The sequence below is a fragment of the Pristis pectinata genome, chromosome 7 (assembly GCF_009764475.1).
Source record: "Pristis pectinata isolate sPriPec2 chromosome 7, sPriPec2.1.pri, whole genome shotgun sequence".
Lineage (NCBI taxonomy): Eukaryota > Metazoa > Chordata > Chondrichthyes > Rhinopristiformes > Pristidae > Pristis > Pristis pectinata.
Window position 1 is genome coordinate 18895936 of NC_067411.1, and position 12030 is coordinate 18907965.

Consider the following 12030-nt stretch of genomic DNA (forward strand, 5'->3'; position numbering starts at 1 on the left):
ATGGAAAATTATGATGAAGCGATTGCTTTCCTGGGAGAATGGGGATATTACCAGTGGACTATTTTCTTTTCCCTAAGTGTCATTGTTATTCCAAATGGCTACTTAGCTCTTTCAATGGTGTTCCTGGCAGATACCCCTCAGCATCATTGTCGTCTGAATGACTCTTCAAATGTATCCTTCCTTGATCTGAGTTTACAGCTGCCTATGGAGGAAGTGGATGGTGAGCAAATACACAGCAAGTGTACCAGGTACAGAATTCAGAAGGAAGTTGGTTTCAATGACACATCTCTTGGAACAGAGCATTGTGTGGATGGCTGGGTATTCAACACAGACGGATACACTTCTACAATTGTCACTCAGGTAAGAAGCCTTAAATCAATGCATCGCCTTTGTACATTTTTGCACAGTGGTTGACTTCCACTATGACCATAATGAACCCAATAGCTTAAAACAGTACATAAAAAACACCTTACTCACAGATAACACCCAACATTTGACTCACATGCATACTTGGTAAAAAGATTGTTGTGAGGCTGAGAAGAAATCATATGGTAATGATGAGTGAGGTGCATTTATATGTATATGTGAGTAATTAATGCAGTTAGAGGATGAACTGACATTGTTATACATGTACATATAGGAAGTGCCAAATGTAGTATACTCCTTGCTGATGGAGTTTGAATAAATATCTTCTGTTTCCTGTAGAGTTGCAGAGCCATGCAGCACAGAAACAGAAACTTTGGCCCAACTAGTCCATGCCTACCAAGTTGCCTACCTGAGCTGGTCCCATTTGCTTGTATTTGGCCCATATCCCTCCAATCCTTTCCTATCCATGTACCTGTCCAAATATTTTTTAAATGGTGTAATTGTATAGGCCTCTACCCCTTCCATATACCTACCATCCTCTGTGTGAAATATTTGCCCCTCAGGTCCCCTTTAAATCGTTCCCCTTGCACCTTAAACCTACGCTCTCTAGTTTTAGACTTCTCTACCCCAGGAAAAAGACTGTGACCATTAACCTTATCAAAGCTTCTCATGATTTTATAAACTTTAATAAAGTCACCCCTTAGACAGCTATGCTCGTGGGAAAAAAGGCCGGGTCTCTCCAGTCTCTCCTTATAACTCAAGCCTTCGTCCCGCTAACATCCTTGTGAACCTTTCTGCACCCTTTCCACTTTAATGACATCCTGCCTCTAGCTAGGCAACCAGAAGTGCACACAACTTGTTTACTTGCTGAACATGGAGCAGGCTGCACAGAGACCCGGCCTGATTGGAAGGAGGTTGGTATTAAGGCAGCGGATCCAGAATGCTCTTGTCCCTGCTAAATTTGATGGAAATATGGTGGTGGTGGGAGAGATAATTGAACAGCTTTTGGACATGAACTCAGCAAAATGTGGTGCAAAAACAGCTCACAATTTCCAGTTAGTTCACACAACTTGAAATCAGGTGAACATGGAATCAGATGCACATTTATTTGCTCAGAACTTTGGCCACCTGTTGGTTGTATAGGCCCTGAAGTGAAATCAGAAGCAAGTAGACAGTTGGCCACAGGAAGGATGTAGAGGCTTTGGAAAGGGTACAGATGAGGTTTACCTGGATACTGCCTGGATTAGAGAGTCTGAGCTATAAGGAAAGGTTGGACAAAGTTGGGTTGTTTTCTCTGGAGCATCGGAGGCTGAGGGGAGACCTGATAGAAGTTTATAAGATTATGACAGGTATAGATAGGGTGTTCAGTCAGAATTTTTTTCCTAGGGTAGAAATGTCAAATACTAGAGGACATGCATTTAAGGTGAGAGGGAAAAAGTTTAAAGGAGATGTGCGTGGCAAGTTTTATTACACAGAGACTGGTGGGTGCCTGGAACGGGCTGCCAGGGGTAGTGGTGGAAGCAGATATAACAGTGACCTTTAAGAGGCTGTTAGATAGACACATGATGCAGGGAATGGAGGGATATGGATCATGTACCAGCAGAAGAGATTTAGTTTAATTGGGCATCTTGTTCAGCACAGACATTGTGGGCCAAAGGGCCTGTTCCTGTGCTGTACTGTTAAATGTTCTATGTACTGTTTAGGCTCTGACTAGTTCTTCGTGATCTGTAAAGACTTAACCAATCGTCTTTAAGGTCTACTAGATGCCATTGAAAGGAAGCATGGCGTTCCCCTTTGTCCCAGAGAATAAATGTTGGCCTATGGCCAAACCTGCTGCCATTGGCGTTGGTGAGCTGTTGGGTACCAATCTGAAAACTTGGCTAAGTATCTGGTTACTCCGTTGGCTGACCTCCCCTTCTCCATGACCCATAAATGGCACTTCATTTCAAACACTGCTACCTTGCAACACACATCTCCATAGAAGGGAAGGAATCAAAGAGGAAAAGCAAGAGACATTTCTGTCGCATCACATGTGACTCCAGGATAGCATGTTGCCTCCCTGGTTCCAGAGTGAAGGGTATTATTGAACAACTGCAGGGCATTCTGAAGCGGCAGGGTGAACAGCCAGAGATTGTGATCCATATCGGTGCCAATGACATAGATAGAAAGAGGGATAATATCAGAGTAAAGAATCCCCTAAAGAGTGATGATAAAGAGAGATCTTGGCATCACAGAATTTCAAATTCAGTTTGTGAGTGACAAACTGGGCCTGAAACCCATGTCCTAAACTTAAATCTGTATGTCAAATAACTATGAATCGGAGTACAGGAAGGAAATAGAGAGCCTAGTGATGTGGTGTCATGACAACAACCTTTCCCTCAATGTCAGCAAAACAAAAGAGCTGGTCATTGACTTCAGGAAGGGGTGCGGTGCACATGGTCCTGTCTACATCAATGGTGCTGAGGTCGAGAGGGTTGAGAGCTTCAAGTTCCTGGGAGTGAACATCACCAAAAGCCTGTCCTGGTCCAACCATGTAGATGACACGGCCAAGAAAGCTCACCAGCACCTCTACTTCCTCAGGAGGCTAAAGAAATTTGGCGTGCCCCCTTTGACACTCATCAATTTTTATCGATGCACCATAGAAAGCATTCTATCTGGATACATCACGACTTGGTATGGCAACTGCTCTGCCCATGACTGCAAGAAACTGCAGGGAGATGTGGACACAGCTCAGCACATCATGGAACCCAGCCTCCCCTCCGTGTCTATACTTCTCACTGCCTCAGTAAAGCAGCCAGTATAATCCACCCACCCTGGACGTTCTCTCTTCTCCCCACTCCCATTGGGCGGAAGATACCGCCAGGCTCAAAGATAGCTTCTATCCCGCTGTTATAAGACTATTGAACAGTTCCTTAGTATGATAAGATGGACTCTTGACCTCACAATCTACCTCGTTATGACCTAGCACCTTATTGTCTACCTGCACTGCACTTTCTCTGTAACTATTACACTTGATTCTGCATTCTGTATTGTTTTACCTTGTACTACCTCAATGCACCATGTAATGAATTGGTCTGTATGAACAGTATGCGAGACAGGTTTTTCACTGTACCAGTGACAATAATAAACCAATTGCAATTCCAATTCCATATAAAGGTAACTAGAATGGTGCAAGGACAGAGCTGGCTCAAGTACACCTAGGAAATAGATTAAAGGGTAAAATAACAGATTAGCAGTGGCAGACATTTCACAAATCTCAGTACAGCTATATCCCAATGAGAAAGAAAGGCTCCTTGAGAGGATTGGCTATCCCTGGCTAGCTAAGGAAGTTAAAACAAGTCATACAATATTTGAAGGTTAATGGTAGGCCAGTGGATTAGCAATTTTACTTAGAAAACAACAAAGAATGACTAAAAATGCCGAGATAGAGAAGATGAGTATGAGAGTAAATAACAAATATACCAGCAATAATATACAAATATACATCCACTGTATATATACTAGCAAATAATATAAAAACAGACAGTAAAAGCTACTACAGATATATTGAAAGGAAGAGAGTAGCTAAAATAAATGCTGGTCCCTTAGAAAATGAGATTGGGGAATTAGTCATGGGAAAAAAAGAACCAATGAGGCTAAAGTCCTGGGAACTGGAGGCCTGCATCCTAGGATCTTAATGGAAATGGTTGCAGAGATAAAGAGTGCATGGGTTATAATCTACCAAAATTCCTGAGCTCTGGAAGGCACCTAACGACTGGAAAACTGAAGCAAGAGAGAGACAGAAACCTGGAAACTATAGGCCAGTTAGCCTAGTATCTGTCATTGAAAAAGTGCTGGAATCCATTAGTAAGAAGTTAATAGCAGGACATTTAGAAAATCCTAAGGCAATCAAGCAGAGCAAAATGGTTTAATGAAAGGGAGATCAAGAGAAGTTTGAATGCTGAGGAGATATTTTCCCCAGTGGGGTCATCTAGAACTAGGGACCATAGTTTCAGAATAAGGAGTCATTCATTTAAGATGAAAATAAGTAAAAGTTTCAGAGGGTCATGAGTCTTTGGAACTCAAGAATCTTAAGAGCCATTGTAATGGTTATAATAAAGTTCTGTAGGTGCCTAGTTTCTGGATTTGTAATCCTAATTGCTGAGACCAAAGTGAAGAGAGAAAATCTGTACAATAACACAATTAATTCTGTCATCCTCATCAACAACCCCTGCTGCTTTGTACAAAGCTTCAATCCCTTTATCTAACTTTCAGCACAAACTCCTACTCTCTTTAAGTGCTTCATGTTAACATAACGGGCTGATTAGTTTTCTGGCTGTTTTTCAAGTGCATTTTGCCAACCTTTATTCTTAGCACGCGTTCAAAGTCACAACTTTGCAATGACAGCTGTATGTGCTTCAGGCACATAGTGAAATTTATGCAAGTTGCATAACTTGTATATCTTGTTTGTCTGCCTTGCATATACTCTGTGAGGAGGGGAGAGGAGCAGAGAGAAGCAGGGACGTGGGTCCCAATCTGTAACACCCCCTTTTGCCTGCACTTTATAATTCTGAAAAAATGATCCATAGACACTGATATCTTAAATGTTAACAAGTCTGATGAAAAAGATACCATGATGACATTCTTCTGTTGTTAGCAAGAAACAAGAAAGGAAATAATTTGTAGGGCCATGGAGAGAGGGTTGGGGAATGGGTCAAGTTGGATTGCTTTTACATGGAGCCTGTATGGACTTTACAAGCTGAATGACCTCCTAGTACATACAAGGTGGCACCGGAGCGTGGCGACTCGTTGCAAGCTGCTCTCGACAGATCTACTCATTACCTTTACTCTGCACTGTGTAATGAATTGACCTGTACGATCGGTATGCAAGACAAATTTTTCACTGTACCTCGGTACAAGTGACAATAATAAACCAATACCAATACCTTCTGTGCTGTAAACTTCTGTGCGATTCTGTGATTCTGGCTGTGAGCAGCCAGAAATCTTGGTACATGTAGGTACCAATGATGTAGGTAGAAAAAGAGAAGAGGTCCTGAAGGAGGAATACAAGGCATTAGGGAGAAGGTTGAAAAGTAGGACCTCAAGGGTAGTAATCTCAGGACTACTACCCGTGTCGCGTATCAATGACAGGAGGAATAGAAAGCTCTGGCAGTTAAATGCGTGGCTGAGTGACTGGTGCAAGGGGCAGGGCTTCAGATTCTTGGATACCTGGGACCTTTTTTGGGGGAGGCAAGACCTATTTGCTAAGGATAGAATGCATCTAAACTCCAAAGGGTCCAATATCCTGGCGGGAATGTTTAATTTAGTTGTAGGGGAGGGTTTAAACTGATCTGGCAGGGGGATGGTAACCAGGATGCTAGGTTACAAGATGCTAAGGTGAGGGAGAAAGTGTATAGAAACGAATCCATTGAGGATGGCAAGAATGACAGGCAGGTGATAAGTCAGGATAATTTACTGAATAATAGAAGTACAACAAATCAGGATGTTAGGATACAGAATGTTAGGATCGGGGATGAGGATGTTCGGATACCGAATGTTAGGATAGGGGATGAGGTCTACACGAACATGTCTAAGATAGTAGGTAGCGAAGATAGTAAGAAGGATGGACAGGTAGAAAGTCAGGATAATCTGCTGATCAATAGAAGTACAATAAAATCAATAGCAGATACCAGTCTAAGCGTACTATATTTAAATGCACGTAGCATCAGGAATAAAGTAGATGACCTAGTGGCACAACTACAGGTTAATAAATATGACATCGTTGCAATCACTGAGTCGTGGCTTCATGATGGATGTGATTGGGAACTGAATGTCAAGGGGTATACAGTATATAGGAAGGATAGGAGGGTAGGCAGAGGGGGAGGTGTGGCCATGATGGTTAGTAGCGATATAAAATCAATAGAAAGGAAGGACATTGGGTCAGAGGAGGTGGAATCCTTATGGGTGGAGCTAAGAAATAGCAAGGGTAAAAGAACAATAATAGCAGTCATATATAGGCCCCCGAACAGCAGTCAGGAAGTGGACCATAAGTTGCAGATTGAGATAGAAAAAGCGTGCCAGAGTGACAATGTGAAGATAATTATGGGGGATTTTAACATGAAGGTGGACTGGGAAATGCAGCAAGGCGGTAGTACTCAGGAGAGTGAGTTTGTGGAATGTCTAAGGGATGTTTTTCTGGAGCAACTTATTGAGGAGCCCACCAGGGGATCGGCTGTTTTGGATTGGGTGCTGTGTAGTGAACCCGAGGTGATTAGGGAACTAAAGGTAAAGGAACCACTGGGAACAAGTGATCACAATATGATTGAGTTTAGTTTCAAGTTTGAGAAGGAGAAGCTGATAACTGGTGTATCGATATTTCAGTGGAATAAGGGAAATTACAAAGGTATGAGAGATGAGTTGGCCCAAATTGATTGGAGGAGTAAGTTAGCTGGAGGGACGGCAGAGGAAAAATGGAAGAAATTTCTACAGGAAATAAGGACAATGCAGGACAGATATATTCCAAGAAAAAAGAAGGTTTTGAATGGAAAAAAGGCACAGATGTGGATAACGAGGGAGGTGAAGGATAAAATAAAAGCAAAAGGGGCGGCGTACAAAGTAGCAAAAATTAGTGGGAAAAAAGAAGATTGGAACGATTTTAAAAATCTGCAGAGAGAAACTAAGAAGGTCATTAGGAAAGCAAAGATGAGTTACGAAAGGAAGCTGGCGGACAACATTCGGAAGGATTCTAAGAGTTTTTTTAAATACATAAGGAATAAAAGAGAGACACGGGTTGACATAGGACCAATTGATAACGGTGCAGGAGGTATTATAATGGATGATAGTGAGATGGCAAGGGAATTGAATGAATATTTTGCATCGGTCTTCACCGTGGAGGACATAAGCAATGTGCCCGTTAGTCAGGAGTCTCACGAATTGGAGCTGAGTTCAGTTGAGATTAATAGGGAGAAGGTGCTAGGAAAACTAAAGGGGCTTAAGGCTGATAAGTCTCCCGGACCGGATGAGGTGCATCCCCGGGTTCTGAAGGAGGTGGCTGTGGAGATAGCGGAGGCATTGGCGATTATTTTTCAGGAATCGATAGATTCTGGCATGGTTCCGGAGGACTGGAGGGTAGCGAATGTAGTTCCGTTGTATAAGAAAGGTGGGAGGCAGCACAAAGGCAATTACAGACCTATTAGTCTGACGTCAGTGGTGGGAAAATTATTGGAGTCTATCCTCAAGGAGGAGGTTACCGAATACCTAGAGGCGCAAGGCAAGATTGGACCTAGTCAACATGGTTTTGTGAAGGGGAGGTCCTGTCTGACCAACCTATTGGAGTTTTTTGAAGAAATCACAGGTAGGGTGGATAAGGGAGAGGCGGTAGACGTTGTGTATTTAGACTTTCAAAAGGCCTTCGATAAGGTGCCTCACAAGAGACTGATTAATAAGATGAGAGGTCATGGAATTATGGGCAGGGTAGCAAAATGGGTGGAGCATTGGCTGGTTGGCAGGAAGCAAAGGGTGGAAATAAAAGGATCTCGTTCTGGTTGGTTACCGGTTACTAGTGGTGTGCCGCAGGGGTCGGTGTTGGGGCCGCTCCTTTTTACCTTGTACATCAATGATTTGGATGATGGAATAAATGGTTGTGTGGCTAAGTTTGCGGATGACACCAAGATAAGTGGAGGAGTAGGGAGCATAGAGGAAATAGAAAGAATGCAGAGGGACCTAGACAGTTTAGGAGAATGGGCAAGGAAATGGCAGATGAGATTCAATGTTGAGAAATGTGCAGTTGTACACTTTGGAAGCAGAAATAAGCGGGTAGATTATTATCTAGAAGGAGAGAAGATTGATAGTGCGGTAGTACAAAGGGACTTGGGGGTACTCGTACAAGATACCTTAAAAGTTAACCACCAGGTTGGATCGGTGGTTAAGAAAGCGAATGCTATGTTGGCATTCATTTCGAGAGGTATAGTGTATAAAAGTAAGGAAGTGTTGATGAGGCTCTACGGGGCGCTAGTGAGGCCTCATTTGGAATACTGTGCGCAGTTTTGGGCCCCACATCTTAGGAAGGATGTGCTGAAGTTGGAGAGGGTTCAGAGGAGATTTACGAGAATGATTCCAGGAATGAAAGGGCTTAAGTATGATGAGCGTTTGTCGGCTCTTGGACTGTACTCGCTGGAGTACAGAAGGATGAGAGGGGACCTCGTAGCGACATTTAAAATGTTGACAGGTAAGGACAGAGTAGATGTGGCTAGGCTGTTTCCCTTGGTGGGCGTGTCCAGGACCAGAGGGCACAATCTTAGAATTAGAGGGTACAGTTTCAAGACAGAGATGAGGAGAAATTTCTTTACCCAGAGGGTGGTGAAATTGTGGAACTTCTTGCCACGCACAGCAGTGGAGGCCAGATCAGTGGGGGTATTCAAGGAGGAGATAGACAGATATCTAAATAGTCAGGGTATCAAGGGATATGGGGATAAGGCTGGAAAATGGGATTAGAATAGTTTTTTTTTCTCTCTTCTTTTTGTTCCCACCCCATTTCTTTTTCCCTTTTCCTTGGAGCAGACTCGATGGGCCGAATGGCCTGCTTCTGCTCCCTTGTCTTGTGTCTTGTGATCTTGTGAAGCTACAGACTTTCCAACGAGATGATCCTTGAATTGGTATCAGATCTATGCTGGAGTTACGAAGACATCGAAATATGTTAGAAGCTAAGGACAAGAGCTGAGAAGTAGTATCAACCTAATGTCCACGTTTGACCAGCATAAACATCATTGGCTCCTTCTGTGCCCTTAATTTTTATAATTCCATGACTATAAGCATAGGCGTATCAAAAAAATTCTGAAGTCTGAAAGCAGGAATCCGTGAAGGAAGGGCGCTATTCTTGAATGGGAGTGGAGGTTGGGTCCTTGTGCCTGTGAAATATTCTACTAGAAGTATGAATCGTCATATAATGCTTGCATTCATCATTTGGAAGATTTCTCCAGCATATGATTTGATAAAAACAATAGGCTTGGGATTCCTGGCCGCCCACACCACCATTGGCATTTGAGTCATAGAACGATACATCATGGAAACAGGCAATACAGCCCACCAAGTCTGTGCTGACAATCACCATCCATTTACAATAATCCTACATTTCACCAAATACTCTATCAAATTTCTCAGGATGCTCTGTAAAAAGAAATTTAACTGGTTGCATCATGGCCTGGTACTGCAATTCTAATGCACAGGACGCAAGAGGCTGCAGAGAGTAGTGGAAACAGCCCAGTCCATCATGGGCACAGCCCTCCCCACCATTGACAGCATCTACAGGAGGTGCTGCCTCAATAAGGTGGCATCTATCATGAAGGATCCCCACCATCCAGATCATGCCCTCTTGTCGCTGCTACCATCAGGCAGGAGGTACAGAAGCCTTAAGTTCCACACCAGCAGGTTCAGGAACAGCTACTTTCCTATAGCCACCAGGTTCTTGAACTGACGTGCACAACCCTAATCTTAGCTCAGCGATGGAACACTATGGACCACCTCTTTGCACTAATGTCATGTTTTGCAGTCTTTTTCTTCACTGATTTGTATAATTTATGTACAAGTTATGTATAATCTTATGTTGTCTGAATCTACGTGCCTGTTATGCTGCTGCAAGCAAGCTTTTCATTGTATCTGTACCTCACCATACTTGTACATAGGACAATAAATTTGACTTGACAACTTGATTCCCATTTATTCTCCCTACATTCTCATCAACACTGCCCAGATTTTATCACTCACTTACATACTCGGAGCAATTTATAGCGGTCAATTAACCTAAAACTCACCCCACCCCCATTTTTTTTTGGGATGCAGGAGGAAACTAGAACATCCAAAAGAAAGCCATGAGGTCACAGAGAGCATATGCAAACTCCACACAGACAACACCTGAGGTCAGGATTGAACTCAGGTCTCTGGTGCTGTGAGGCAATGACTCTACTAGCTGTGCCACTGTCATTGTGCTGAGACAAGACTTCCATTCACTATGTACCATTCCAATGACCCTGCACATTCTGACGTCAGTGTATAAGACTGCATGTAGTGACAACACTCTTGCCTGTCTGAGTTGAGATGATTGGGTAGTTATTCTGCCAATCAAGTCTGATGCTCACGTTACTGTAAGCGATTGAGATTAATTTTACACACATTTTTTATGTGTCGATCCTCCACTGACAGTACTTTTCTGACAAAATTACCCTTTTTATTGGGAGAAGTTGCTATTATCTGTTTCCTCCATTTTTTAAAATAGGCACTATTTTCTGAATACATTGCTGTTCAATTACCTGCTTCTGAGTCATTAGCTCAAAGCATGCATTTAGTAATGCTACCTAAGTGCCACATGCCAGGTGTCATTCTTTGCCTCAAGAGTGTAATAACCTTAACAGAAGGAAAGGAAGAGAAATGTCACTAGCTCCAACTTCCCCTCCAATCATACACCATTCTGACTTGGAATATATATTGTTCTTTTATTGTTACTGAGTATAGGTCCTGGAACTTCCTACCCAGTGGTATAGATAAACTGTAGCAGGAGAAGGAGTTGTTCACCACTACCTTCTCAAGAGCAATTAGAGACTGGCAATAAATTCTGGCCTTGCCAGTGACAGTCATATCCCATAAAGGGTTTTCAATAAAGGGGCTTTGGGCCTGGAATCTGAAATTTACAGGAATGTTCCAATCTACACAGGAATCTGATCAAATAACTATTACAGCACACAAGATGCTGGAGGAATTAAGCAGGACAGGCAGCATCTATGGATAGAAATGGACAGTCAACATGTTGGGTCGAAACCCTTCATCTGGACTCAAAACATTGACTGTCCATTTCTCGCCATAGATGCTGCCTGACCTGTTGAGTTCCTCCAGTATCTTGCGTGTTGCTCCACATTCCAGCACCTGCAATCTCTTGTGTCTCCACATAATTATTACATCCTGAGTTTCCCAAGCCTCTGTGTACTCAACCACAATGAAGCTCTGCAACATGACATCTGCCCAGGACAACCTTTTGCAGCTAAAGAGCACATTGTGTTTATAAGGGGGTCGATGCTGAGGTCTTTGTTGTTTGTCATATATATAATTGACTTGGATGAGAATGTAGGCTTTTGGATTGGTAAGTTTGTCTGTCAATACAAAAATTGGTGGAGTTGTCAAGAGCGAAGAGGGTTGTCTTAAGGATACAGGTGGACGTAGATCAGCTGGAAAGTTGGATGGGATGATGGCAGATGGAATTTAATCTAGACGAGTGTGAGGTTATGCACTTTGGATGTCAAATAGTGGCAGGACATATACAGTAAATGGCAGAGACATTAGGAGTATTGATGTATAGAGAGAGCTTGGAGTGCAAGTTCATAGTCAAAGTCTAAGTCAAGTTGATTGTCATGTGCACAAGTACATGTATGCACAGGTGCAATGAAAAACTTACTTGCAGCAGCATCACAGGAACATAGAATCATTTAAGCAGCATTCACAAGAAAAAAACATAAATTACACATAAATTATACACAATTTTTACAAGGGAAAGAAACAGAATTAGAACAAAACAGAAGTCCATTTTAGTGCAAAGTGATCAGAGTGGTCATAGTGTCGCCCAACTGTAGTGGTGATTAAGATTTTGCCGGTTGGTTCAAGAACTGAGTGGTGGTAGGGAAGTAGCTGTTCTTGAACGTG

The 12030-nt window shown here is 42.7% G+C and overlaps 1 protein-coding gene across 1 annotated transcript in view; it reads left to right on the forward strand.

Moving 5' to 3' along the window:
* LOC127572509 (solute carrier family 22 member 5-like) overlaps nucleotides 1-12030 on the forward strand; it is a 43421-nt gene continuing 31391 nt past the window's right edge. The window contains exon 1 of the mRNA XM_052019868.1: nucleotides 1-360. Coding sequence (XP_051875828.1) covers nucleotides 1-360 — 360 coding nt within the window. The remainder of the gene's footprint in view (nucleotides 361-12030) is intronic.